The following is a 25,332-nucleotide window of genomic DNA, read 5'->3' as shown; positions in this document are numbered from 1 at the left end:
ATCAAAAGACCCTCAAGGAATTGTGGGCCAGCATAAAAGGTCTAATATATGTGTAATAGGAATAGAAGAAGCAGACAGAAATGGACAGAAAACATACTTGAAAAAATAATGTCCAAATATTTCCCAAATTTCATAAAAGACATAAATTTACAGATTCAAGCTCAGTCAACCCCAAGCAAGATAAATTAAAAAAAAAAAAATCACATCTAAGGATGTGGAGTAACATTGCTGGTGAATGTAAAATAGTACAGCCACTTCTCAAAAGTCTGGCAGTTTCTTGTAAGACTAAACATATACCTACCTGTAACAGAGCAATGTCACTCCTAAGTATTTATCCAAGATAGATGAACACGTATGTCCAGAAAAGACTTGTATTACTCTTATCCAAGAGAATGGATAAACCCTCTGTGGTATATTCATACAGTGGAACACTACTCAGTGATAAAAATGAGTAAATCACTGATTCATGTAATGACATGAATGAATTTCAAAAACATTATGCTGAGAGCCAGCCCTGATGGCCTAGTGGTTAAAGTTCAGCATGCTCTGCTTTGGTGGCTAGGGTTTGGCTCCCAGGTATGGAACCACACCTCTCACCTCTCAGTAGCCATGCTGTGGTGGCGGCTCACATAGAACCAGAAGGACTCACAACTATACACAACCATGTACTGGGGCTTTGGAGAGGGAAAAGAAAAGAGAAGATTGGCAACAGATGTTAGCTCAGGGCAAATCTTTTCCACCAAAAACAAACAAAAAAACAAGGCAACAAAGAAATCTTAAAAAAAAAAGAATGGTTCTCAAGACTTTCCTAAAAAAGACAAAACATCATGCTGAAAGAAGCCAGACGCAAAAGGGTACATACTGTCTTATTCCATATATATGAAGTTCTAGAAAAGGCTACATCAATCTATGGTAAAAAGAAAAACCAGAACAGTAGCTGCTTCAGGAACTGGGCTAGGAGAGAAGTGACTCTGAAAGGGAACGAGGGGAAGTTCTGAGGTCATAGTGATACTGTCTGTCTTGACGGGATTTGTGTTACACGAGTGTATACATTGTCAAAACTCATTGAATGGTACACTTAAGATGTGTGCATTTAACTAAGTATCTTTTACCTTAAAATACTAAATAAAAATATTAAATTCTAATTTATGATATGTATACTGAAGTGTTCAGGGTGAAGTATACTGGAACTTCCTTTGAAATGCATAAAATAAGGTGGATTGATGGATAGATGGATGGATAGATATGGGCATACAGGCATTTAGTGAACAATTTTCCTGTAGGTTTCCATTTTTTCATAATAAAATGTTGGGGTTGGGGATATTTACCTAACTCCTGACGGTCTGCTGTGGAACAGGCAGACCATAGCTTGAAAACTGAAGCTAAGAGATCAAGCTTTGAGACCCAAGCAATGCAAGCAATGGCCAGTCTCCCCATCTTTATGCTAGGGAGCTGGACTAGCTGAGCACTAAGATGCCTTCTAAAGAGAATACAAAAAACCAAATACATAAGTAAAATAGATCTAAGATGCCTTCTAAATGTAATGTTAGTACTGTCTAAGGCATGAGGCTGTCAAGACCAATGAATAACCAACAGGCTGCAAATATGGAGGGATTTTCTATACGTCCCTACCTGCTGCTGTGGTGTGTTTGCAAAAAGCTCCCTCAGCTCTGAGTGCTGGGCACGGGAAGGTTCCCACCATCTTTGTATCCCACCTCATGACACTTGCTCTTCCATTTTGCTAATACTTTGGTCCCATTATCACCTCATACTGTCCTTCCCACCTCAGGGAATGCAAATGCTGCTCCCGCTACTTACTGAGAAGCTCCTTTGCCTTCCCCTGGCCCCCGCTAACTTCTGTTCATTCTTAGGCCGCCTCTTCCCTGGGCCCACAGCCAGCCTGGACACTCCCCGCCCCAGCCCCAATGAAAGCAACACAGAACACGATCTAAATTACTCATCTGACAATATTTAACGTCTCTCTTTCTCTTTAGACAAGAAGTTCCATGAGGGCAGAGACTGGCTTGTTCCCTCATCTCCAGCAAGTGACCTGGAGACGACAGTAATGGCTCACACTCACCGAGTGTGCGCAAGTGTCAGGCGCTCTTCTTAGTGCGCTACATGTCTTACCACATATATGCTCGCTTAGGCCTTCAAACACTTGTTGGCAAAGAGCCCCCCGTTCTGCTTTATAAACGACAGTCACTCAATATTTGTCAACACCTGTTCAGCGCCAGGCGCTGGGCTTGATAAAGAGGCTGTAACAGGACACAAGAGGCCCCATGCCTGCTCACCGAGCTTGGTCTCTTGGGGAAAACACCAAACAAAGTGGGCTATGCATCCAGTGACAAGTACTAATAGGGAGGACACACATGGTTCCTGGTAAAATACCTCACATTTTTAAAGTTACACACAATAAACTTTCTTGTAAAAAAACTCTCAGAAATCCATCATTCACCTAATCATTCAACAGGAGCCGCTCACTGTCCAGGAGATGGGACCCTGTACTGAGGCTATCAGGATATGAATGCAGTTCACGCAGAACACAGTCTCGGGGGAGACCACACAAAGAAGCTGCTTTGACACTGGGTGACACGGGCTCCGGGAGAGGGGGACACCGTGTGTGCGGGCAGCTCAAAGGTGGCTGTGAGAGAAGCCTTGACGCCAGGCTGCTTTCCCCAGCACGGACGGCCCCACTCACCCACCAATCTCAACACCCACTTGCTCCCCACAGGCAACTCTACCCCGTGACTGAGTTTTCTGTCTACTGGGCCCTTGAGCGAGCATCCTGACTTCACTCTAGCTCCCTCATATACGTAAGAGAGAGGAAGCTCCTTTGACAGGATTATTTTAAGGGTTAAACGAAAGCATCCTATAAGCAATGAATGCTACAGAGTAATTAGTCACTGTTATTATCACGACTAGATGTGGTTAAAACACCTTTATCTTCTGAACATGTTGCTTCCTGCTCCCGAAATGGCTGCTGCTTTCTAACTACGCTGGGGCTTCTCTGAGTCACTCACGGAATCCCACCTGAACTCTCGGCTACACACAGATTATGTAGAAATTTAAATGGAAATCAGAGTGGTATCTTTTGTAATCTAATAACGAAATTAAATGTCCTTAATTAAAAAGCCCACCCTCCCCAAATTCTAACTTTTCCTCCCCCAAAAGAGTTAAACATATAATACTATTATAAATAAGCAAAACCTTTTAGGGTTAAAAGTGTAACTTTATTTAGATGTTACTTGTACATAATCTATAGTAAGATATACAAACAGATAAAAATTGTTTAACAGGAGTGTTTTTTTAACACCACTTTAAATTCAATTTACAACAGCATTGGTAATACTCCAAGATGACAGATACTCTGATTTATAAAACGAAAATTACTTGCTACTCTGGCTGATACATTCCCACTAGTCTTTAATGGATTAAATGTATCATGTATTTCAGTTGCAAATTATTACAAAACTTTTACAACCTAGCCACTTGGTGCTCAGAAAAGATTCTGATATTCTAAAATTTACTGAACTGAAAATGTTAATTCTCTAACAGTATACTTACTAAAGAGAAACATAAGTGCACCAAATCTTATGGTTTGGGGTGAACAACAGAAAATCATGTGCCTTTGCTCAACCACATCGAGTCTGTGTAGCTAATGTGTGGTACTGAGTGATTTTCTCACCCCCCTGCCTAAATCTACGACATGAGAAAAAAGCTTACAGGAAATTAAACTCAAATATATATGGAGAAAAAACTGGGGACAATTTAAAATAACCTTACCATATATAACTACTTTAAAATGTAAAATTCATAGATATGAAATATACTTTTAAATGTTTTTTTCCATTTTTTTCGTAAATCCTTTTTGAAAATGAAAACCGAAAATTCAAAATCTTCACTTTCTCCTTTTCATGTAATACCATATTAGACAAAGCCTGGACTTAAATTTTAGAATAAATCAAATTTGCTGAGAAAAATACTGCAAAAATAATCTAAACTGGATTTTAGTCCTTTTCCATTCTTTTAAAGGCTATATAACACATCAGGGCAACAGCTTTTTCACAGTCAGAAAATCAAGCTGAAAATAACTGGTTGATTAAGCTACAGGAAGACAACTAATAATTAATAGGCTTATGAATATTTATGAATAAAGTGCCACTAATATTACTGTAATAGATATAAACAGAAGAAATCCTGACATGGGTGGTAGCTTTATGCATTCTCTCCATCCTGAGAAGAGAAGGAACATAGAAAACAAAGAAGCATTACCGAATACAAGTTCTAGAATTATACAGGGAGCTCCTAATTCAACATAACAATAAAGACAAAACATTGTAATAAACACAAAGTAAGACTATAATGGTAAAAGTCCCAAGAATAATGCTAACACAGTAGGCCTCTACATGGAGGGGGAAAAAGGAGAGAAATTAGAGAGGGAAACTTAAAAGTTCATTAATGACTATTACTTATATTCAATAAAATTATGGTGACAGCCAATTGGTGACTAGCTCCAAGAAACAGAAACTCAAGAGGCTGTGCCCAAGATGCTCGTCTGGCAGAGGAGACTCAGCTGCCCTGGTGGAAACATGGGCTTGGAAAGCAGACGCAGACATTAGGCATTTTAGAGTTTCAAAATCCATGTGACTAAAATCCAGCGGACAGGCTTCATGTGATGACCACCCACAAACCCCCAAGTGTGCACTCAGTGACATGCAGACAAGATTTGGGGGGCAGCCTGATTTCCTCAGGAGAACTCAGTAACAAAAACCCATGAGTCACATCCTGTTTACATTCCTCCATCAATACAAACAACTGTCTTTAGCTAAAGATGCCTTCGCTACGACAGAGTCACTAATAACTGCAACGCATTTGAAATGCTGTACACAGGTAAGAATCCCTTAGTTAGTAAAGTGTCTTAGTGTATTTGTGAAATCATATCTACAGTGAAAGCCTGGGGCATTTATCTACTCTAAACAAGCAGTTATCCTTCATCTGGAATTACAAAATATAAGCTCTCATTCACGGGTTTCCCAATGGTTCGCAGTCGCCAGGAAAGCAAACCCCGTGGGACTCTCATATTCCCATGGGGAAGAGTGACAGGAAGGGCAACGGTGAGAGGAGAAGGACTTGCCACGGCTACAGGTCTACTCCAATCTGAGGTACTTCTGAAAACGTAATGTGCCAACGACAACATTAGTGAGGACAGAGAACGTGTGCTTCTAGGAGAGAGCGAAGGCCCTACTCGGTGGTCGATCCCTAATCTGGCCACAGCACCAGGAAATGCGAATAGCTGTCAATACCTACTTTCACCTAAGTCTAAGCTTTTAAAATTCAGCACAGGTGGAGTGAGGTACCGCGTGAAGCGCTCTCTGCAGCACGCTGAGGAGCTAAAACTCCAGCTGGCCGCACCCGGGATAGGGCTCCCGGGAAATAACATGGGCAGGTCTCCTGTGCTCCCCGGGCTGACACCCAGCAGCTCTGCCCACCTCGGCCCTTAGCCCCTGACCACTCGTGTCTGTGCTGGCGGGCCCCCAAGCCGAAGCGGTGTCAAATGTTTGAGTGTCATCCCCAGTGGCCTCTGGAGGAAAAAGAACCCTGTTCTTCATTTTCATTCTGATTGAGCTGCTGAAACCTCTTACAAACATCATCAAGAAGCAGGGACTAAGTGAACGCCCACAGGGAATCCTGCCTGAAAATGACCCTTCCAATTTCACACCTCATGAGAGCGTGCAAAGAAAATGAAATTCTTCAACAGAACATCCAAATTCACACAGAGGATACCAAGCAAAACACTGAAAGCAGAAACATTTGATTCTCCTTACTTGTTAAACCTCTCCCTCTAGAACCAACTTCTTCTGAAACACGTTAAAAAAACAAAAGTTGAAACAATATCACTCACTGATTGGAAGACATCACTCTGACACACAGTCGTTAATCTTGCAAAGACCTAACACCAGGCAGCTTCACAAACACAGGGCAAGTCTGCAAGATTATAATGATCAGTGAGAGTAAACCCAAACTGCACTGAACACTTTCATGGCCAAGAAAAAGGAAGCAGAATGCTGTTTCAGGACAACGCAGTAGTTACAGCGCATTTCCTCATGTGCAGCACGAGTTGCTATGTTTAGTGGCACTTAAGTATTACACAGTAAATACTGAAAAAACCCAGAAGTTTTGGATGTGCAAAAGCAATATCACATTATCAATACAAAAGTTGCTAAGCTACAGGATTATAATATCACTATGTGAGTGCTGAGACCACTTAAGATCTTCGATACACTTCCAACACACGGTCTCCTGGTGGGCCACCGGCCTCGTCACCGAGCCGTCCCCTGCGCACAGCCTCAGTCGGACCAGTCGTTCTCATCGAACTCCGAGTCGTCGTCGGAGTCGCTGTACTCCACGGCAATGCGCCGGGACAGAATGGTGGCCACGTCGTCCCCGACCGGCTCCCGCCGGGCCTCCTGCTCTCGCTGCTCCTGCACCTTCTTCAGCTGAATTCCTGAAGACACGGCACACAGTGGAGAGTTAAGACCCTCTGCCTGCTCCAAATTAAAACAAACTAGCAAGTCTGTTTGACTTTTTTCTTTCTACTGACACTAAGGATGAAAAGTTTTGGAAATTTGAGAGGAGGAAAGCTTGGGAAATGGAAGTTTCATGACTAAAAAAAAGACTGTGCACTCAAAGTCCTAAGTTTTTTATAGCAAAGTAACGTGTTGAAATATAAAAAAATTAAGTAGAATTTCTGTGCACGTGGACACCATGTGGAAATGGCAGAGGTGCACTATCCAGTAAGGCAGCCACCAGCCATGGGTGGCTATGTGATGGTAAGTTTATTGTGGCTACTGGCTACCCTCCTGGACCATAGAACACGGAACATTTCTACCATTACAGAACACTTTCCTGGACAGCGCTGTACTCTAAAGGCTTGGGGACCAGTGTTCTACACCAGTAGCTCTTGACTAACCTGGCGAGGTAACCGAGAAACCTCTGTTTCAACATTTATTGTTGAAAATGAATATAAAATACAATTGTCTACTCTCTTGCTTAATAAGTAACAAAATATCTGATGATTTAATGTATTAATTCTTTAACTTTTGAAATAATTTTAGATTTACAGAATAGCTGTAAGACTGGTAGAGGAACATTCCCATATATACCCTACACCCAGATTCCCCACCTGGTAACACCTGATCACATTTGTTTTGGCAGTCGTTCTCTGTCATTCTCATTTATACAAACACACATACTTTTTGCTGGGCCATTTGAGAATAAGTGGCATATAATGTCCCTCTGCCCCTGAAATACTTCATGTATAATTCCTAAAAAAAAACAATGATCAAGACCAGACTACTAGCACAGATACAATCTAATAGCATAGATTCAATAATACCATCTATTCTACAAATTTTATTTCAATTTTGCCAATAGACCTAATACAGCAAGTGAAAAGCGTTCCACCAGGTTCGGGATCCAATGCGAGATCACCCGTGGCATCAATTGCCACGCCTCATTAATGTCCTTTAATCTGGGCAGCTCTCCAGTCTTAGCATTTTATGACCTTCACGTTATTGAAGAACACAGGCAACTCTTCTGTAGAATGTCCCTTGATCTGGGTTTGTCAGAGGTTTCCTCACAATCAGATCCAGGTTACGTGTCGCTCTTACTGGACAGGGCTTACAGGCGTGAAAAAGCAGAACTACTGTCGTACTATGACCCCAAATTCCTTATCAACCAGGTATTATAACTCTGGGACTCTTTTCTTGACAAAATCAAAGTGTGTCAAAGATGTTCTAGACACACAGAGAGCCCTGGGACCTGCAGGAAGGCGTGTGTGCCTCACTCAGGCTGCTCGAGCAAAGGCAGCGGCCGTACCGTCCTGTCCTGTGAATGATGCCGCTGCTGCTGCAGCCAGGCTCCCCTGAGTCATCCCCACACAACTGTGACCGAGAGGCATGCAGCACCCCTGCATGAGGAACGCCTGGAGTATTCCCACAACCTCAGGGTGGCCCTTGACCGCCAGAGCCACACCCTGGGGTGAAGAACACGTGATGTGGAAGAGACATCCAATGTGGCTCTGAGGGGCAGGCCCACATGGGTGAGCAGCCGGGCTCCCACCCTGACCTGACCAGAGATGCTCTACTTCTGGATGCTTCATGTTCTGGGGTTCAGTGCAGGACTTTCATCTGACAAAAGAGATTTGCTGCTGAATAAAGGTTGAAAAACTACTGGCTGAGCGCATCGAGCTAAAAATATGAAAAGTCGAGGACATATCCTAGATTTTTTTTAAAAACTAGATCACTGATATGAGCTCATTTTCTTTCACTTATACTTTTACCCTTAGAGTAGAATGCAGAGAAAAGATCCAACTAATTAATGATCACTTTGATTACCTATTGCTAGTCAAGTAAAGCTTCCTTGAATTCTCAATTCTTTATCATTACGTAAAACACACTTACTATTTAAAAAAAAAAATCAAACAAGCCTGCTGTAATTTTATTCTAAAAGATGACTGAGTGTAGAGAGTAGATATTTGAAGAAGACTAGGATGTAGCTGGTTGGAGACAGTGAATCTCTCTGAGGATGCGTGTGCATGTGGGTGCTCCACTTACCCATTCGAATAGCAGCAAGCAGATCACTCCGGGCGTCACTTATCGGTGGTTGTGCAGTGTCCTGTCGCTTTGCCTCAGCTACTGGGGGGCCATGCATGGGGGAGGAAGAGAGAGAAGAGCCTGCGCCAGGGGGGCCTGGTGGGGGCGGTGGGGGGCCCGGAGGAGGCGGGGCTGTGACCAGGAGCCCCGAGGAGGGAGGGTGGGGAGGAGCCGTGTAGGAGGAGCCAGCCGACGCCGGGAAGGAGGGCTGCATGGGAATCTGGAGAGGACTGACGAACGCAGTCTGTGCTGAGGGAATCACGGGAGGCGGCGGTGGGGGCGGCGGTCCCGAGGGGCTGTAATACTCAATTATCTGCGCCGGGAGCATCCTGAAAAAGAGACGAAACACACAGTCACCAAAGCAGCAACAGAGGTCACATCCCCTGAGCTTCGCATATGCCTTACAGAAAGGCTCCCCCCAAACACAATACATCCTGTCATTTGAATTTAAACCATGGCAGGATGTAAATATCCACACAGGGCCAGTTATTTCCACAGGTCTACATTACTCACTATGATGGAACTCAAGATCATCTACTGAAATGTGCCAAAAAGATAACCACTCAAAAAGTCATCTTCTGCGGAATGCTAGAACAAAATAGTTGAGGGCAGAGGTTAAGAAAAGCAGCAAAAAGGCATCCTTTATACCAGGCATCTCAGAAGTGGGTGACTCACAAACCTGTCTTAAAGGGTTCTGTGGTCAATCAGATTCGGAAATTTCTGTATTTTATATCCCATCCCATGGAAATCCCCAAACCCACAATGCCCATTAGAATATCAAATGCTTTGAAAAGTCCTACACCAAGAAATCTGCTGTATTCTATTTAGCCAAGGGTTTTCCAAACCAACTAGACCAGAGACCCTGTCCGTCTTTGCCTGACACTTAGTCACAGCCTCAGAACACACTTGAGAATCCCGACTTAGAGAGAACCCAGGACTGTGTGGGCAGGGGGAACACGGCTGAAAGTTGAGGGACACAAGTTTAGAAAGTGAAGCATGACACTCTGGATTAAAGAATACACTTGTTAACGGAAACACGTATTCAACCTTCCTGGGCACTGACTTTGAGGAGACTAACTCTTTAAGGATCAGGGTCAAAGCGAAAAATGAGGGCACTAAAGACAGCCTGCTAGAACACAGACAGGTGCTTAAATTAAGAAACATTTGAACATGAGGGTCTTTTTCAGGAGGTGTTTGAATTCTACTCCAATGACAGAAAACAAGAGAGACTGGTGCCAGAATAATGTCAGGGCACCAAGAGACCACGAAAGGAGATTGTCCAGCCAAGCATAAGAAGTGACGCCTGGGGTGCTGTGTTTTAGTTTTCATTTGCCATATTTCTCTGCGGTTCACCTAGGATATGTAAAGAAACTTCAGGATGTAGGACAGGTTCATAAAATTGGCATATCATCCTTTATCAACACCTTGGCTTAGGATCCATTCAAATATACACAAATATGTGTATAAAGGGGATGTGTACGTGAATACAGACACAAACCTGAGATTTATCTGTAACAAAAAAGGGGAGTGTTGACACTATATTTTTTAACATAGAATTTGTCATAACTGATAGTATCTCTATCCAGTCATTCCTGGCTGCATTCTGGCCTCTAAAGTATGACTGTTCGGTTAAAATTCTTACACAGCACACAGCAAGATTCCAAGCAGCGAGCAGAGCACAAGGCATTCTGAATTACCCGTAGTCTGCTGGAGCCATGGGTGCAGAGGCCTGCGACCCCTCTGTGGCCTGTGGCGGGGGCGGCGGTGGCGGCTGCTGAGGTCTGTTCAGGGCCATGTGCCTCGCCGAGGCAGAGGGCGGTCGGTACTCATGCTCGGGGGCCTGGCTTGCGGGCCCGTGCGGTGGCGCATCACCGGCAGCGTAAGAAGGCGTCACAGGCTGCGGGTGCAGAGAATGGTTGGGAGTGGCCGGATAAGAGTAATCTGTAATATCCGATGCGTGGGACCTGAGGGTCAAGAAAAAGGGGTGGAAGAAATTTAAAGTAAGTTAAAAAGATTCCCCCTAACAGGCATAAGCATATATTTGAACAATAACATTGCCAGTGCACAGAAAGCACACATTTATTTCTTCTACTATCAACTAGTCCAGCCCCGTGCGAGCTTCCAAGCAACAACGTAATTAGGACTTTAGCAGCAAGCCCAGGGTTACACGGATTCAGAGTCACAGCCTGGAAGTGAGTCAGGCAGAGATCGGCAGGCGGGAAACCGCAGAGCCCCATTTTCAGAATATTTCAGCACACTTTTTTCTCAGAGAGAAGGCTACAAGATAAATTCCATTTAATTTAAAAACAGCATCTAAGACAGACGATTTCAGTGGCAATGAAACTGACAGTATATAATTAGAAATTATAAAATGGCAGGTGAACTGGATAAACATTAACAGTAAGAACAGAAAAAGAAATCAAGAATGCAACACAGTGAATTGTGTTTTTCCTAAACAGAAGAAACCTGTTTAGCCAAAAAACAAAGAGAGAATGTGGTGCAATATGGAAAGGCCTTCCTGCTTCCTCTGAATTCGCAGTTGAGCGAGGCTTGGAAAGGAACAGAGACCTGGTGTTAGTTCGCAGGGCTGAGCGAGAGGCTGGTGCCCGGACGGCAGCGGGCCCCTGGAGGGAGCGCGGGAACCCGGGAGAGCCGCAGCCGCACGGCGCCATGGGCGTTAGTAACAGGTAGTGCTCCCGGCCCGGGTTACGGTTACAGGACACACTGTCAGTAGGGGTTGCACGTCCTCCCCTGACGGCCAAAGCAGGACAGAAACCAGGGCTGGGAACCCAAGAAAGCAAAACGACAAACCCTCTGGCCACTCTGTCCTCTTTCGTGCTCCCTGCCTGCTCCAGTTTCTTTGCGTCACTCATAAACTCAATGCCCATTTTCCTTCTCTCCCACTCTTCTCTTCTTGTTCTTACTTTTCTCACATTTATTTGCAGGTTTCTGTTAGGATTCAGCTTGTGTTTCTCTCTCTGAAGGAAACAGGCAAACACACATTGGGGATGTGGAGGGAGCGAGGAGGACACCCATGAGCTTCCACCTGTGGATTCAGACGCAGCCTCCCTTAACCGGAGCGTGGCGCAGCCCAGAAAGGCTTTCTAAATGAGAAGAGACTGCTTTCTTCTTTTTTCTTCCCTAATTGCAGCATAAATTCTAGATTACGGTGAGCTTATGACTGTCTTTTGAACTATGAAAACTGGCAAGTGAGTTAAAAATACGTTTAATGGGGGAAGAAGGCGACTGTATTTAGATTTAGCAGAGTTTAAAAATGTAAACACCTAAAACTCTGAAGTCACTGATGACGTGTGCTTGACTCTGTATGTGTGACTGTTACAGACTGGGCACAACTTTCTAAAGGAAACAAAGTTATCTAGCTAAATACACAGTGCTTCTGATAAGATGAGGGGCCAGAAATTACAAATATTCTGGCATAATTTAGAGTGCTGTCCTTATAAGGCAGCTTTGTGACACCAGGCCAAAAGGAGCGAATGACGGGGGCGAAGAAGGAGGGAGTGAAGGACGGCAGTGCGTGTGAGGTGGACAAGCACTGTGGCAGTGTGCGGGAGGGCAGGACTTCGACGAAGGGCAGGCAGGAGAGGCGACTGGTGCACTGAAGAGTGGACACGGACATAACGGGGACACCAGTGGGCTGGAAGAGACAAGAGGAGGAGGGCAGCTGCGGGGAGAAAAAGACCCCCGACAGGAAGGTAGGAATCAGCCACAGATGACACTGTGCCAATGTGGAGAGGAGTGGGGTGGTCCTGGCGCTTCCTGCTTGTCAGTAATTATCTATTACAGAACACAGAGCTGGCGGGAGTGAAGACGACGTGGAAACGAGAAGTACAGCAGCGGAGACCCGGGGGAGAAGGAAATGAATCTCCCAGGGTCTTGTGGGGAGACATGGGCAGAGCAGGGTGCTGTAACACAGGGCCAGAAAGGATGAGGAAAAACACAGGACGGTCAGCATGGAGGCAGCGCTCTTCCTGAATAACGTGAAAGAGAGCAGCGGGCAAGCATTTCAGCAGTTCTCAGCCTAAGTTCACACTGGGAATCAAACATTCCTGACCATCTATAGAGACCACAAAAACTGATGATTAGTCTATGTGGACTGGGTCAAGATCTATTACTTATACGAACAGCTTATACACATGCCATGAAATCTGACATTCAAATTTCCCTCAGTCATCCTGGATACATACATTAAAAACCGTGTTTTTAAATAATACTTAAAACATGAATATAAGAAATAAAAAAGTTAAAAGATAGAAAACATAGAGCATGACTTCAATTTTGTAAAAGAGAAACATACTTGTGTACAGAAAGAAGACTAAGGAAAGAAATACAATAAAATGCAAACAGTGGCCTCTTTAATAGGATTATGGACAGCATTTTAATTTTTCCTGTAATTTCCAAATATAAAAAGATAATCTAATTTTATAATAAAAAAGTGATACACTTAAGTAAAATAAAAATGTCTTAATTAATTTAAGGGACATAATCCAAGCTCAGTGATGAATTCTAATCTATTTACCTGGTGCACGAACATAGTGAGAGGCCACAGGGAACAATAAAAGACAAAAGGAAATTATAAAGAAATAAAACATATAATTCCATTTGCTTTTCAAAAAATGAGAGAAAGATATATCTAAATAACATAAATATGAAGGCAGAATACTAAATAATCTGAATTACCATCAATTTTAAACCCAACATGGATCAATCTAATCTCAGATGCCAGAATGAATATCAATCATTCAACCGAGGATTTAAAAAAATCATTTTCTATCTGTACCTATTGAAATAAAATGAGTATATATGTAGTATTACAAAATAAAGTGTATGTTTTGCACGAGTAAACAATCACAACTAAAGTAGTTGGGAAAAAAACGAAAAGCAAGTTGACACCCGGGGGGCCATCAAGTTCAAGTACTCCGCCCTCCCCCCCCACGCAAAGAACTATGGGCAGAATTGTATCATCATCTTATTTTCTATAGAAATAAGCTGACAAAAAGATTCAAACTTGAGGTTGGAGCTCAAAGTCCAATAATTTTCTAATATTTAACAGATAACAGCTTGTACAGAAAAATTACCTAGAACTTGCCTCGTATCCAACCAATGACTACAACCCTTCTACGGCAGGAATATTTACAGGCACTCCAAATGTTAAGCATCTTCTGTATGCAGAGTCTGTGCTAAGCATTGAGGTTATAAAGATAAAAACTTTTTAAAAAGGACTGATACAACACAATGTCCAGGTTGTGGCTGGTTTTGAAACCTTCTTGGATCGTGTACAAACTCTCCTCACATTTTTTTAGTGCTGATGGAAGGCTCTGAGAATTCATGCAAATGGAAGATGAGCCCTTCACAAAAGCAGAAATAGGAAATTAAACCCTAAGTTAAAATTGACTAGTCAGTTCCTCTTGTTCAACGAATCCCTTTTGTGACAAATGTGACTCAGTGACCACATCATTCACACCTGCAAGAAATATTTTTACTTAATTGCTAACAAATTTTTAAAGTAAACTCCAACAGAATTCTTCTCCTGGAATTAGAATACGTAAGATTAGTGAACCGAGGAAATAAGCGTCTCCTTTGTTCATCACTTTCTGAAAAGGTTATCGAAAATAACAATGAAGTTACTCCTTAATCACATCAGTTGCCACCTATCAATCATTTCTAGACACCGAGGGCAGAGGAAATTCAACATTCTAAGCTAAAGAGGAGGAGAAAGAATCAAACGGTTATTAAAATTAAAATGAACTTCATTGGCAGTTCCTAAGCCCAAATTCAGAATTGATGTTATTAAAACACTACATCTAGATTAACTGAACAATAAAGGTAAGTCAGAGATGGAAAATCATACAAAGTAACCCAATGTAAAATAAAAGTTTTAAAGTATTATTTCAAAATTTAAAAATATATATATTTAATTTTTAAGGAAAGTTTTGAGACATATTGTCGGTCATATAAACACCAAAGCTACTGGTGCATTTCCCATTTATAATAAACCAAGTACTACTCAGAGGCTTTGCCACAAGACACACACACACCTAGTGTCTGGGGACAGGGATCCCTCGGAAGACGCTCCGTGGTACACACTCTGAGACAACCTGTTGTCGGGTCTAAGCTCTTTGTCATATGCCATCATATTCCACTCCTGGCGCCTGTTTCTGGCTTTTCTAACCTTTTTCACCTCACGGGTTGTGCCATCTATACGCTTTTGCTCCTGATGTCCAGGAAAAGAAGGCAAGCATGCCGAGACAGAAGGGAAGGAAAAGAGCAGGTTAATGCAGTTGTAACGCACAGGTAACAAGCCTGACGTGCACACAAGAGACATCCCCATTCCATTCACTCCAACGTCAAGAAAACCCTAACACAGACCCAACAAAAATAACTACACTTAACTGTTCAACCTAAATAAGCGGAACTTACTGTGATGCAACCGCAAGAGCCGTTCCCACCCTTTTTGGTAAGGAATCCTCACTCTCCTCGGCTTTCAGCTGTTTGACACGTACTGTACCTGTTAGCTCTGTATTATACGGACGACATCAGGCAACACCACCCAGAGAAATCATTTCCTACCACTACACAATTCTCACTAACTTGTTAACATGCAATCACCTTGCAAAAAACAATTCAAAATGTTCTATTTCCAGTTTCTATGATTATTACAGAATATTTAAGCTAATCTTGCTAACTAGCTTAACATAAAACAAAAACAAGAAACAACTTACCTGCCCACACAAAGAATCATGCTTGCTCTGGTCCTACTTTGCCAGCAAAAATGGATTCAACACATACATAGGTGCTTCTTTAAAGGTGAGGACAGTTATTTCTCTGTGTGTTAACAAGTTTTCCCTGCTCCCCTCATAAGATCTGCTGATCTTTAAGGAGAACTATGTGCTTTTAAGTCCTACGCTCCTTCTACGGGACCTCCACACATGGTTTCACAGAGTACACACTCAGTAAATGTGACTCAGTGCTTGAGCCCCATGAGCTCACGGTGCCTACTATGTCCCCGGCACTGTGCCAAGCACTGATGACGCAAATAGCAAACAAAAAAGGGACAGGTATCTGCCCTCATGGAGCTTGCTGTCCAGTGGGGGAAGCCTACAAAATCATACACATAAATGACTAATTACCAAATGTGGTAAAAGGTTTAAATGCATTACAAACAGAATGCTGTCTAGTCTGGAAGTCAGGGATGGTATCCTGGAGTGCCTGAGAGACAAGATGTGTAGGGTGAGTGGGCACGAATTCTGCAAAGGAGTACGGATGAGACATGTGCCAAGAGCGGACAGAATGTGCAACAGCTCTGAGAAGGAAGGGGAGAGCATCACATTAGGAGAAGTGAGAGAAGGTAACTGGTGAATTAGGGTGAATGGCTCTCAAGAGCTGAAGGGCAGGCAAGACCTTGAAGGATAGGTTAAAAATGTTGTTCTTTATCCCAAGAGCAGTGGGAAACCACTGAAGAATCAGAAGGGAAGGGATGACATACCAAGGCATTTGTAAAGATGCCTGTGGAGAACAGATAAAGGAGAAAGGTAGGGATACCAGTTAGAAAGCTACCCAGGTGGTAGGTGAAAGGAGGGCAGACGGCTCACGGCTGGTAGCGTGACAGAGAAGTGGACCGCTTTTGAGGTATTCAGGAGGCGTAGGTAATGTACTGGCGAAGGATGTGAACGTGAAATTCCCAGAACATATATAAATGGTTAATAAAGATATTATTAACTAATTTGTGTAACACAAATTAAGTTTTTTTGAGGGGGCGGAGGTCACCAAAATAACAATAATAATATCCAGGACTGGAGTAAGCTTGCTAAGAGTATAAATTGGTTCGTCTTTTAAAGGTCAGGGACAATATGATGGTATCTTTCAAAATTTAAAACCCACATTCGACTTCTAGGAATTTATCCTGAGGACATGAGTACACATGAGTACAGGGGTACCCACTGCAGTACTGTAACAGCAACAAGCTAGAACAACCCAGATATTCATTAATACAATAACAGGTAAATAGTTTATGAAGCATCCATACCTTGGAATACTACACAACTGTTAAAAAGAATGAAGTACATCTTTAATGATGTCAATATATGTATAACATATGTATATGTCTGTATGTGTGTGCATAAGTCATGTGTAGTCCAATTCTATGTATATAAAAATACTTTGTGAAATGTGTATGCATATATTTATGAATGCTTAAAAGGTTGGAAAATACGCACACCAAACTGTTAACAGTGGTTAGTTATGCTCGGGGAAGGGAGAAACTTATCCCCAAGTTTTCTAAACTGATTTATTTCCCTCAGTGTTATCTGAGCATTTTACAACCAGCAGTATTGTTTGTATACTTTTAAAAACCAAAAGAAAAAAGAGAAGGAGATTTCAATGTGATTCCAATACACGTCCTGATTAAGCAGCTCTGTATTAAATGGATAACTACTGCCCTTACTTTTAAGAGGTGTATACGCTCACATATTTAGGGATTAAGTGTTAGGATATCTGCAACTTTCTTTACAACGGTCAGCCCCCAAATCTACCCATCAACACACATGTGACACATACGCGTGAACCAACTCTGACAAAATGTTAACAGTGATGCATCTATACTCCCAACCACACTGGCCTACATCAAATCCCTAGCATATGCCACACTGTTCCTACTCCAGGACGACCTGAGCTACCTCTGCTCAGACTGCTCCTCGACGCTGAAGCACCGCCCCCCCCCCCAGCATGCCCTCACCCCTCCAGCATGCCCTCACCTCCCCAGCATGCCCTCACCCCTCCAGCATGCCCTCACCCCCCAGCATGCCCTCACCCCTCCAGCATGCCCTCACCCCCCCAGCATGCCCTCACCCCCCCAGCATGCCCTCACCCCCCCAGCATGCCCTCACCCCTCCAGCATGCCCTCACCCCCCCAGCATGCCCTCACCCCCCCAGCATGCCTTCACCCCCCCAGCATGCCCTCACCCCTCCAGCATGCCCTCACCCACACACACGCTCCCACACACCTACTGCTGCAATGCTGTCATCCATCCTGGGATCTCGTGAACGACCCTCGAGAGAGGCCTTCCTTGACACTCCACTTCATTCACATTAGCCCCCCACCTTGTCATCTCACCCACAGCACCCCATTTTTTTCCTTCACAACAATCCAGCATTGTAACCACATACTTACAACTACATATTTATTTGAATAATTATACTTTTTAGTGTTTTTAAACAACGAAACTAAGGAAACTTAAAGTTCAAGAACAATGGATTTCTTATCCCCAAATTTTCCAAACTAATTTTTCCTCCAGATAAATTTGTTAGTTCCAAACTGAAAGTGACTTGGGCTCCTGAAATCCCGGGAGATGAAGGATATCCTGCCTCATCTTCTATTCCTATATAAAGCAGATTTGTACTAGAATTTTCAAATTTCTCTGCCTCTTTATGAGTTCCAGGGGCTGCATGATAATTGTCTCCCACTATACTCTAATCTTCACGAGGCAACAGCTCTCTTTTTCACCACTGTGCATCCAGCATTTAAAGGCATTAGAAACAAAAAGATTCATTCTATAAATGAATGAATAGGAAATTCTTATCAGAACTTTATGTGTTTGAGGAACAGCAGAAGGAGACAAAACAGCCAAGTAAATGACAAGTAATTTTAAAGACACAATAATCATATATAGATTAAGACTTTTCCTCTGAAGAACACTGGCGAAAAAATTAAATACTTTTGCCAAAAGTACTCCCCTGAGAAGGGAAACCTGGAAGGATGTGTAAAAGGGGAGGCATGTTCAGGGGCTGGCCCGGTGGCGGAGCAGTTAAGTTCACATTGCTCCAATTTGGCGACACGGGCTTTGCCGGTCCGGTCCCTGGGTGTAGACCTAGCACTGCTTGTCAAGCCACGCTGTGACAGGTGTCTCACATATAAAGTAGAGGAAGATGAGCACAGATGTTAGCCCAGGGCCAGTCTTCCTCAAAAAAAAAAAAAAAAAAAAGGACAGGCATATTTTAAAGGCAGGTACTCTTTTTTTTTTTTTTCTGCTTTATCTCCCCAAATCCGCCCTGGTACATAGTTGTATATCTTAGTTGCAGGTCCTTCTAGTTGTGGCATGTGGGACACTGCCTCAACATGGCTTGACAAGCAGTGCCATGTCCATGCCCAGGACCCGCCGAACCAGCGAAACCCTGGGCCGCCACAGCAGAGTGCACGAACTTAACTACTTGGCCATGGAGCCAGCCCCGGCAGGTACTCTTTTAAAACCCTGGAGTGTTTGCCCTGTTGCTATAAAAAGGTATGGGGATTAAGACCAACATGCCTTTAAATATCTGTTTCTTTTCCATTCAAGAGATTAGGATCTTTCTCTTCTTCACTTGAATACTTTGTATCTTCTCCAACTGAACACTCAGCAACTTGCGCAAGACTTCCCAATTCATCTCCCCAACTCGCCAGCACAAAGAGAGCAGGAATGACCAAGCCGCTGGAATTCTTTCCTAGAATTCCATGGTAACACCTTACACTGCAGTCTGCAAAATGTTTTCCTGTTCCCTTTCTTAAATCCTGCTTTCAAATCCCAAATTCTCTCGCACCCCAAACTGTCACTCCTACTGGGCCAACACACCTAAACGCCTCAAAATCTGAAGGCTGCCAGCCCACAACATGCACAGCATCTGTGTTAACTGAAGCACTCTGATGCCTGTCAAACAAAACAGGTGGTCATTTTTTAAAACAAAGCTTACATATAAAAGCATTGGCAAATATTTGCCTATGGAGAATTAACTCTTCTGAATGGCTTAAGTCTAATTTCTGGGCCACAAAGGGACAATTTTCAAAACAGAAGTAGCCAAACCTGAGGGGGCTTGTCCTTCCGAGGGGGCTGGCCATGCAGATGCTTCTCACCCTTCAGCCTTGCAAGCATCCCGCCCACTGCACCCACCACAGGAGCCTCGCTTTCAGCACATGCACCCCCTAAACGTGCGGCTCACACGCCTTCTCAGCCCAACGTGAGCATCTCGCCAAGGTGTTAACGCAGCTAGCTGGCAACCAACAGTTAAGCATGCTTTAAAAACATGAAAGCAGGTCACTACATCTGACATGGCACGTTGACTGCTTTATCAATTTTGAAAGAGCAGAAGAAGTTACAAGACATGGTTACAAACAAAACTGAAATTTTAGCCACTACTTTTGTTAATGCAAAGCAAATGTTAAAGAAAAAATCAGACAGTATTTATTGAAAATGGTATTACTGTGTTAGATTGAATTGTATCTTCATGTAAAAAATTCAACCTCTGAAGAAACTTCAGCACTCAGTCCAACATCTCAACCATTTAAATAAAGAATTTACTGATTTATTTCTAAATAAGAATCCCATTTACACATTTATATGCAAGTTTTCCATACGAGAATTATTTACCTTTTGACGCCTTTTCTCTTTCCTTTTGTCTTCTGTGTCCTGTAGCATTTTTTCTTTCCAGAGGTCAAAGAAATAGGAAGGATCAGTATAGAACTTCAGCCCATCCTTTTTATCATCTCTATAAGTCAATGTATTACAAGTCAGGGGAAAAAAAAGGTTGTTAGATTATTTTCATATAGAGTTAATATTACTTCAATTTTAACTCATGAGATTATAATATCGGCATAGGGCCTTTTAACTGTCCTATACTTATTAAACTAACCCTGCTGCTTCAGTGGTTAAGATTTGGTGCTCTCGCCACCTTGGCCTGGGGTTCATTTCCTGGTCAGGGAACCACACAACTGCCCATCGCTGGTCATACTGTAGCAGTTGCATGTTGCTGTGATGCTAAAAAATATGCCACCAGTATTTCAAACACCAGCAGGGTCACCCATGGTGGACAGGTTTCAGCAGAGCTTCTAGACTAAGACAAACTAGGAAGAAGGACCTGGCCACCCACTTCCAAAAAAACTGGCCATGAAAACCGTGTGAAGAGCATTGTCTGATACAGCGCTGGAAGGTGAGAGGATGGCGCAAAAAGACCAGGCAGGGTTCCGCTCTGCTGTTCACAGAGTCGCTAGGAGTCGAGTCTCAAATTTCCTTATTTGAAAAAACATGTAAACATGCAAGAACAGTAACTTTTTCTAGAATAATTAGGTAAAAAATATTCTTGCAAATTTGGACTTCAGTATAAAAACATTCTCCTAAAAGATCACAACATGGCTCATAAACAGCAATATTTAATACCTCAATTATTTGAGGAACTGTCTTGTTTATTCCAGGAGGGGCTATACACAGACAGGGATGGATTTTTAGGATATCTACATTCACCTCTACTCTGAAGCTTCATTATCAGCATAAAAATTAGTAAGTTCTCTGTCCTTTTTTCTTAATCAGGTTTGCCAAACATCTATAAATTCAATTGAGAAAGAAGCAGACTGTTGATGGTATATAAATGTGACTCGGGAAAAAGTGATGAACTATATATATTTTAAGTGGAAGTACTAACCCACAAAGAAAATTCACTTCTAGCCATTTCATTTTCAAGTACTGCTACAATTACTGTGGTCTAAGGAACAGTCCAAGTCTTATATAAGTTATTCATTTATCATAAAACCAATAATAATATAGCCAATATGAATCCAAAGTTGTAATATAAATCAATAGTAAAGGTCCAAGTAATCATGATATGAAGTAAACACTATTCTACTAATGCTTTAAAAAGTAAGTGGTCTGTAGATTACCTTCAAGAGGAAGTGGAATATTTACATTTTAAATTAGTATTTCAAGAAGTCATTTAAGGCACACAGAGAAAGCAAAAATCAGCGAAATGAGTACAGGAAAGAATTTACGCCCAAATAGTCAAAGAAAGCTGACTGAACTATTCGGGGGAAAAACCTGTGTGTCCTTGAAGTTCCTGCCATGCCACGTCCTGCTGGGCTTCTCATCCTCACATACCAAGGCCCATGTGGGCGATTCTGGTCACTCTCACTGAAAATCACTAACCAACCAGCACAACTCACTCCATTCGCTAACCTTGACTTACTTAAAATCCTTCCTTCCTTTCTAAGTTTCCTAAGTGACAAGGGACCTGCATTATGGAGATTTTATAAATAACATCATTGTGAAAAATATAATTTGATTCCCCAAGACACTAGGCTTTCAATACAGGTAAAGATATAGAAAAACCAGGGAGTAACTTGCTGTAAAACTTAAGACATACGTATAAAATGCACACTTTTTAAAAAAATGGAATACTTTAATGAAAGCAGAAACTCACATAAGTAAACAGAAGTTAACCTTGACATAAGAATATAAGCAGAAACGTCTTATGTTTGTAGTAACTAAGTACTCATTTTTCAGTCACACTGCACTTGTCCTATGTTAACACTGTGTTGCGACAGAGTCACACAAGTTCAAATGCAAAAGTTTGTTTATGTGTTTTATATACCCAAAATATTACTGTATTAACAAAAAGTAGATTAGAGTTGGCACTGCTATTCTTAAACACACTATTAAAAAGTCAAAGGCATTTTTATTTTCCATAAAACTGAATACACACAGACAATATAAATGAAAGTCAATTCATTTTTATGCAATTAAAATTTTTAAATCACCACAAATATTTAATCATGATGTTGATTAATCAAATATAAGTGGTTCATTGAGTGTTCTGGTTTTGTTCCTTTAGAACAGAATACTTAGTGAGGCTTCTTAGGAAAATTTTAATAAGCAAGCCCTCAAGGATCCCAGTGCTAAGCAAAACTGAAATTGCCCCAGAAAAATGCCTATTGAACCAAAGCAAATCACATGTTAAACATTAGGTTGACAATACCATGATTCACATCTATCATTAATTTTTAAATAAGTGTGTTAAAACCCCCAGGAAAGTGTACTTGTTTCACAGAGAAATGTGGCATCTTGGTCCCCTCGCATCACAGAATCTCTACCACCTGATTGTGAGGGACACTTTCCGTCCATGCTGAAAGGGATGCAGCCTGAAGTGCTGCTGCCCCAGCAGAGCTGCAATAAAGGGAAGGTCCAACATTCCTTCTGGACCCTGAGAAGGGACGGGATTCGGAGCAAGAAATGCTTTGGGCCCTCCCTGAGAAGGACCAATGGGCCCACGGAGGCAGGAATGGAAGCAGAAGCAGAGGACTCACTGATTCTAGGCGTCCGCAGGAGCATCCTCGGCGGAGCTAAGCCTGGGGGCAGAGAGGACCACGCCCCATCACAGGCCAGGCTCCTCAGAGGCTGAAGGAACGAGCCTGACAGGAGGGTGAACTGATGGGAGAGGAACAAGATGTGCAGGGAGGAACAATGAGAAACCACATGCAGGGAGGTTGGAAAGAAGGACAAACTACGGAGAGAAAACACTACTGTGGTAGGAGAGCTGTTTTTAAAAAGTGTTTTTAGTTGGTCTCTTAACATGAATTTTTTGCACTATTTATTTTCCATTCTGTTTTTGGGAAGTTTGATCCTGATAATGTGTCCTACCATTTAACAGTAACAGGTTAACCTGTTGACTTAATATTCACTCTTAAAAATCCCTAATGCTGCCGAACAAATTTTTCTGAATTAAATAACAAATGTCTCTGCAGTGCTAAACCGCTGAGACGGGTATTTTGCTGCATTATAAATGAATTATTCAGTTCCTTTAAAATTGACTTTGAATATGAGGAACAACTTAACCACACACAATATTGTTTTGTAATGTACCCACTGATGCTTAAAATATCTACATTTAATAGCTAAAATTAGAGCTCTCTTGGTAAGTTTATTTATATTTTGACATACTAAAACTTTAGCAATTCTGTACAAATAACTAATTTCACTGTGTATAATACTGCAATTCTTATTTTCAAAGTTTGAAAAAGTACTTTCACAGCACTGTCCACCGCCCTCAACTTCGCGGTGCTGAGCCGGTCCGGGAGCGCGGGCATCCATACCTGTAGGGAGTGAGGATGTTCAGAGGAGGCGGCTTATCACTCTGGTTGTAAATGTCAGCCACGGGATTGGGAATGCTGTTCTTTGAAACCACCTGCTGGTCTTGGACCGTGGAACTTTTGAAAGCCTTTTTCATGTTGATATCCTGTAGTGACACTATTTAGAGAAAAGTCCCCCAAGTTGAGTCACATGGAAATATTTTTAACTGTTTAGAAATAAGTATAATTTGAGCCACAATCACAAACATCTCCTAGAACAACAGTGTTTGTAACTGTTCATTGGAAGCCATCCTTCCTTCTTCTAAATAACTGTTATCTCTATGAAATGAAGTCAAATCCTGTCTGCTCTTCCTTTGTGGTGATCTATTTCCCTGCACTAATATCAGAGCGCCATTCTTTAACAGCATTTCTCAGAGACCACACAGGAACACAGCTGAGTGTAACAGGCATGTAAATACAAAGATCTGGGTAGCCTAGGGGAAAAAAACATTCAAACAGTTAATACCAGTTTAATTATAATACATGCGGGAAATACTTCTGCAAAAAATACACAAATGTCAAAGTTACATTAAGTTTTCCGACACTAACATTAAGGAAAGATGGCAAAGCTTTTCAACATACATATAGTCTTAGAAATTAAGTAGCATGATATAAAACTACACTAAGGAGTGAGACAATCAGGGCTGATTATACCTATTTCTCGTGTTTGCACAACACTTTACATCTCATGGATTAACTCATCTGACTCTGACACACTTCTGAGGCGGGCAAACTGGTCCGTTAACCCACCTGACCAATGAAGAGGAGACTCAGGGATGTTAAGTGACTTTTCCAAGATCACCCAGTAGAAAAGTAGCAGACTCAAAACAGAATACAGATTCCCTAACTTGGTCAACTGTTTTTTCTACTACAACATCTGTACCAAGGAAAGTCACAATGAAAAATCTTGATTGGAAAGGGAATTAAGGATGTGAAATATACTGTAAAACTTCATGAAATTTAATCTACAGAGTAACCCTTTCCAGTGTAAGGTTTATCACAAGCATTCCAATGGCAAGAGCCAATAAAAAACTAAAGGAAGATGAATAAATATTTAAAAATCATTTGTGATATCATTTGAAATGAATGAATGATTGAAGATGTTAAAAATTCGTTATCTGAATAGACCAAGTAGCTACTCAAATTTTTATTTTTTCCAAATAATTTTTAAAAATCTGATTAAAGAATATTCATAACAGATATTAAAATTTCAATGCTCTATATTTTTATTAAATTTCTAATTCACTTAATTTAAATTTGACCTTTGAAAAAGACATGAACACAAGTAAACATTTTTTTAAATGATGAGGTATGAATTCCATAAATAACTACATTTTTAAAAAGTAAAGTCTTCATTTTTTACTAACACTACTATTATAAGTCTAGTAGAAAAATCAGATGCTAGGATTGTTTTAATGCAACAAGAGAAACTTTAGCTATGTTATATAAAGTTAGAAATAATTTTTAATCTGAACATTTTTCTTAAAGTAAATACGAAATGGCATTTCTTAATACAAAAAGTTGCAGATTTTTTCCCAGTCTAACCTCAGCTTTTCATTTAAAAGATACAGAAGGTGAAATTTTTAAAAAGGGATTGTTGAGTTTTAATTTTGTTGAAACTGCCACCATTTCAGAGTGTATCATCGAAATGATTATCAGTTAACTGAATAGTGCCTGTCAATATTAAGTTTATTCTTAAACCCTGAGGCCTAAAGGCCTTCAGTAAATGCTATTTCT

At 41.7% G+C, this 25,332-nt stretch overlaps 1 protein-coding gene across 10 annotated transcripts in view; it reads right to left on the bottom strand.

Moving 5' to 3' along the window:
• Positions 1-3,211: 3,211 nt before the first annotated feature.
• WASF3 (WASP family member 3) overlaps positions 3,212-25,332 on the bottom strand; it is a 122,071-nt gene continuing 99,950 nt past the window's right edge. For 6 of the 10 annotated variants that reach the window (XM_044777399.2, XM_070520430.1, XM_070520431.1 and 3 more), the window contains 6 exons: positions 23,560-23,713; positions 20,072-20,189; positions 14,714-14,889; positions 10,355-10,621; positions 8,619-8,986; positions 3,212-6,508 (listed from right to left, as the gene is read on the bottom strand). In XM_044777399.2, the coding sequence (XP_044633334.1) occupies positions 6,351-6,508; positions 8,619-8,986; positions 10,355-10,621; positions 14,714-14,889; positions 20,072-20,189; positions 23,560-23,713 (1,241 nt within the window). In that variant the 3' untranslated portion in view covers positions 3,212-6,350. Of the gene's footprint in view, positions 6,509-8,618; positions 8,987-10,354; positions 10,622-11,468; positions 11,636-14,713; positions 14,890-20,071; positions 20,190-23,559; positions 23,714-25,332 lie in introns of all 10 variants that reach the window. The other 4 variants (XM_070520435.1, XM_070520434.1, XM_044777400.2 and 1 more) reach the window with 1 other exon arrangement.

This window comes from Equus asinus, chromosome 11, assembly GCF_041296235.1.
Source record: "Equus asinus isolate D_3611 breed Donkey chromosome 11, EquAss-T2T_v2, whole genome shotgun sequence".
Taxonomy (NCBI): domain Eukaryota; kingdom Metazoa; phylum Chordata; class Mammalia; order Perissodactyla; family Equidae; genus Equus; species Equus asinus.
The sequence above is the reverse complement of the archived record's forward strand: the minus strand, read 5'-3'. Positions and strand labels throughout refer to the sequence as shown.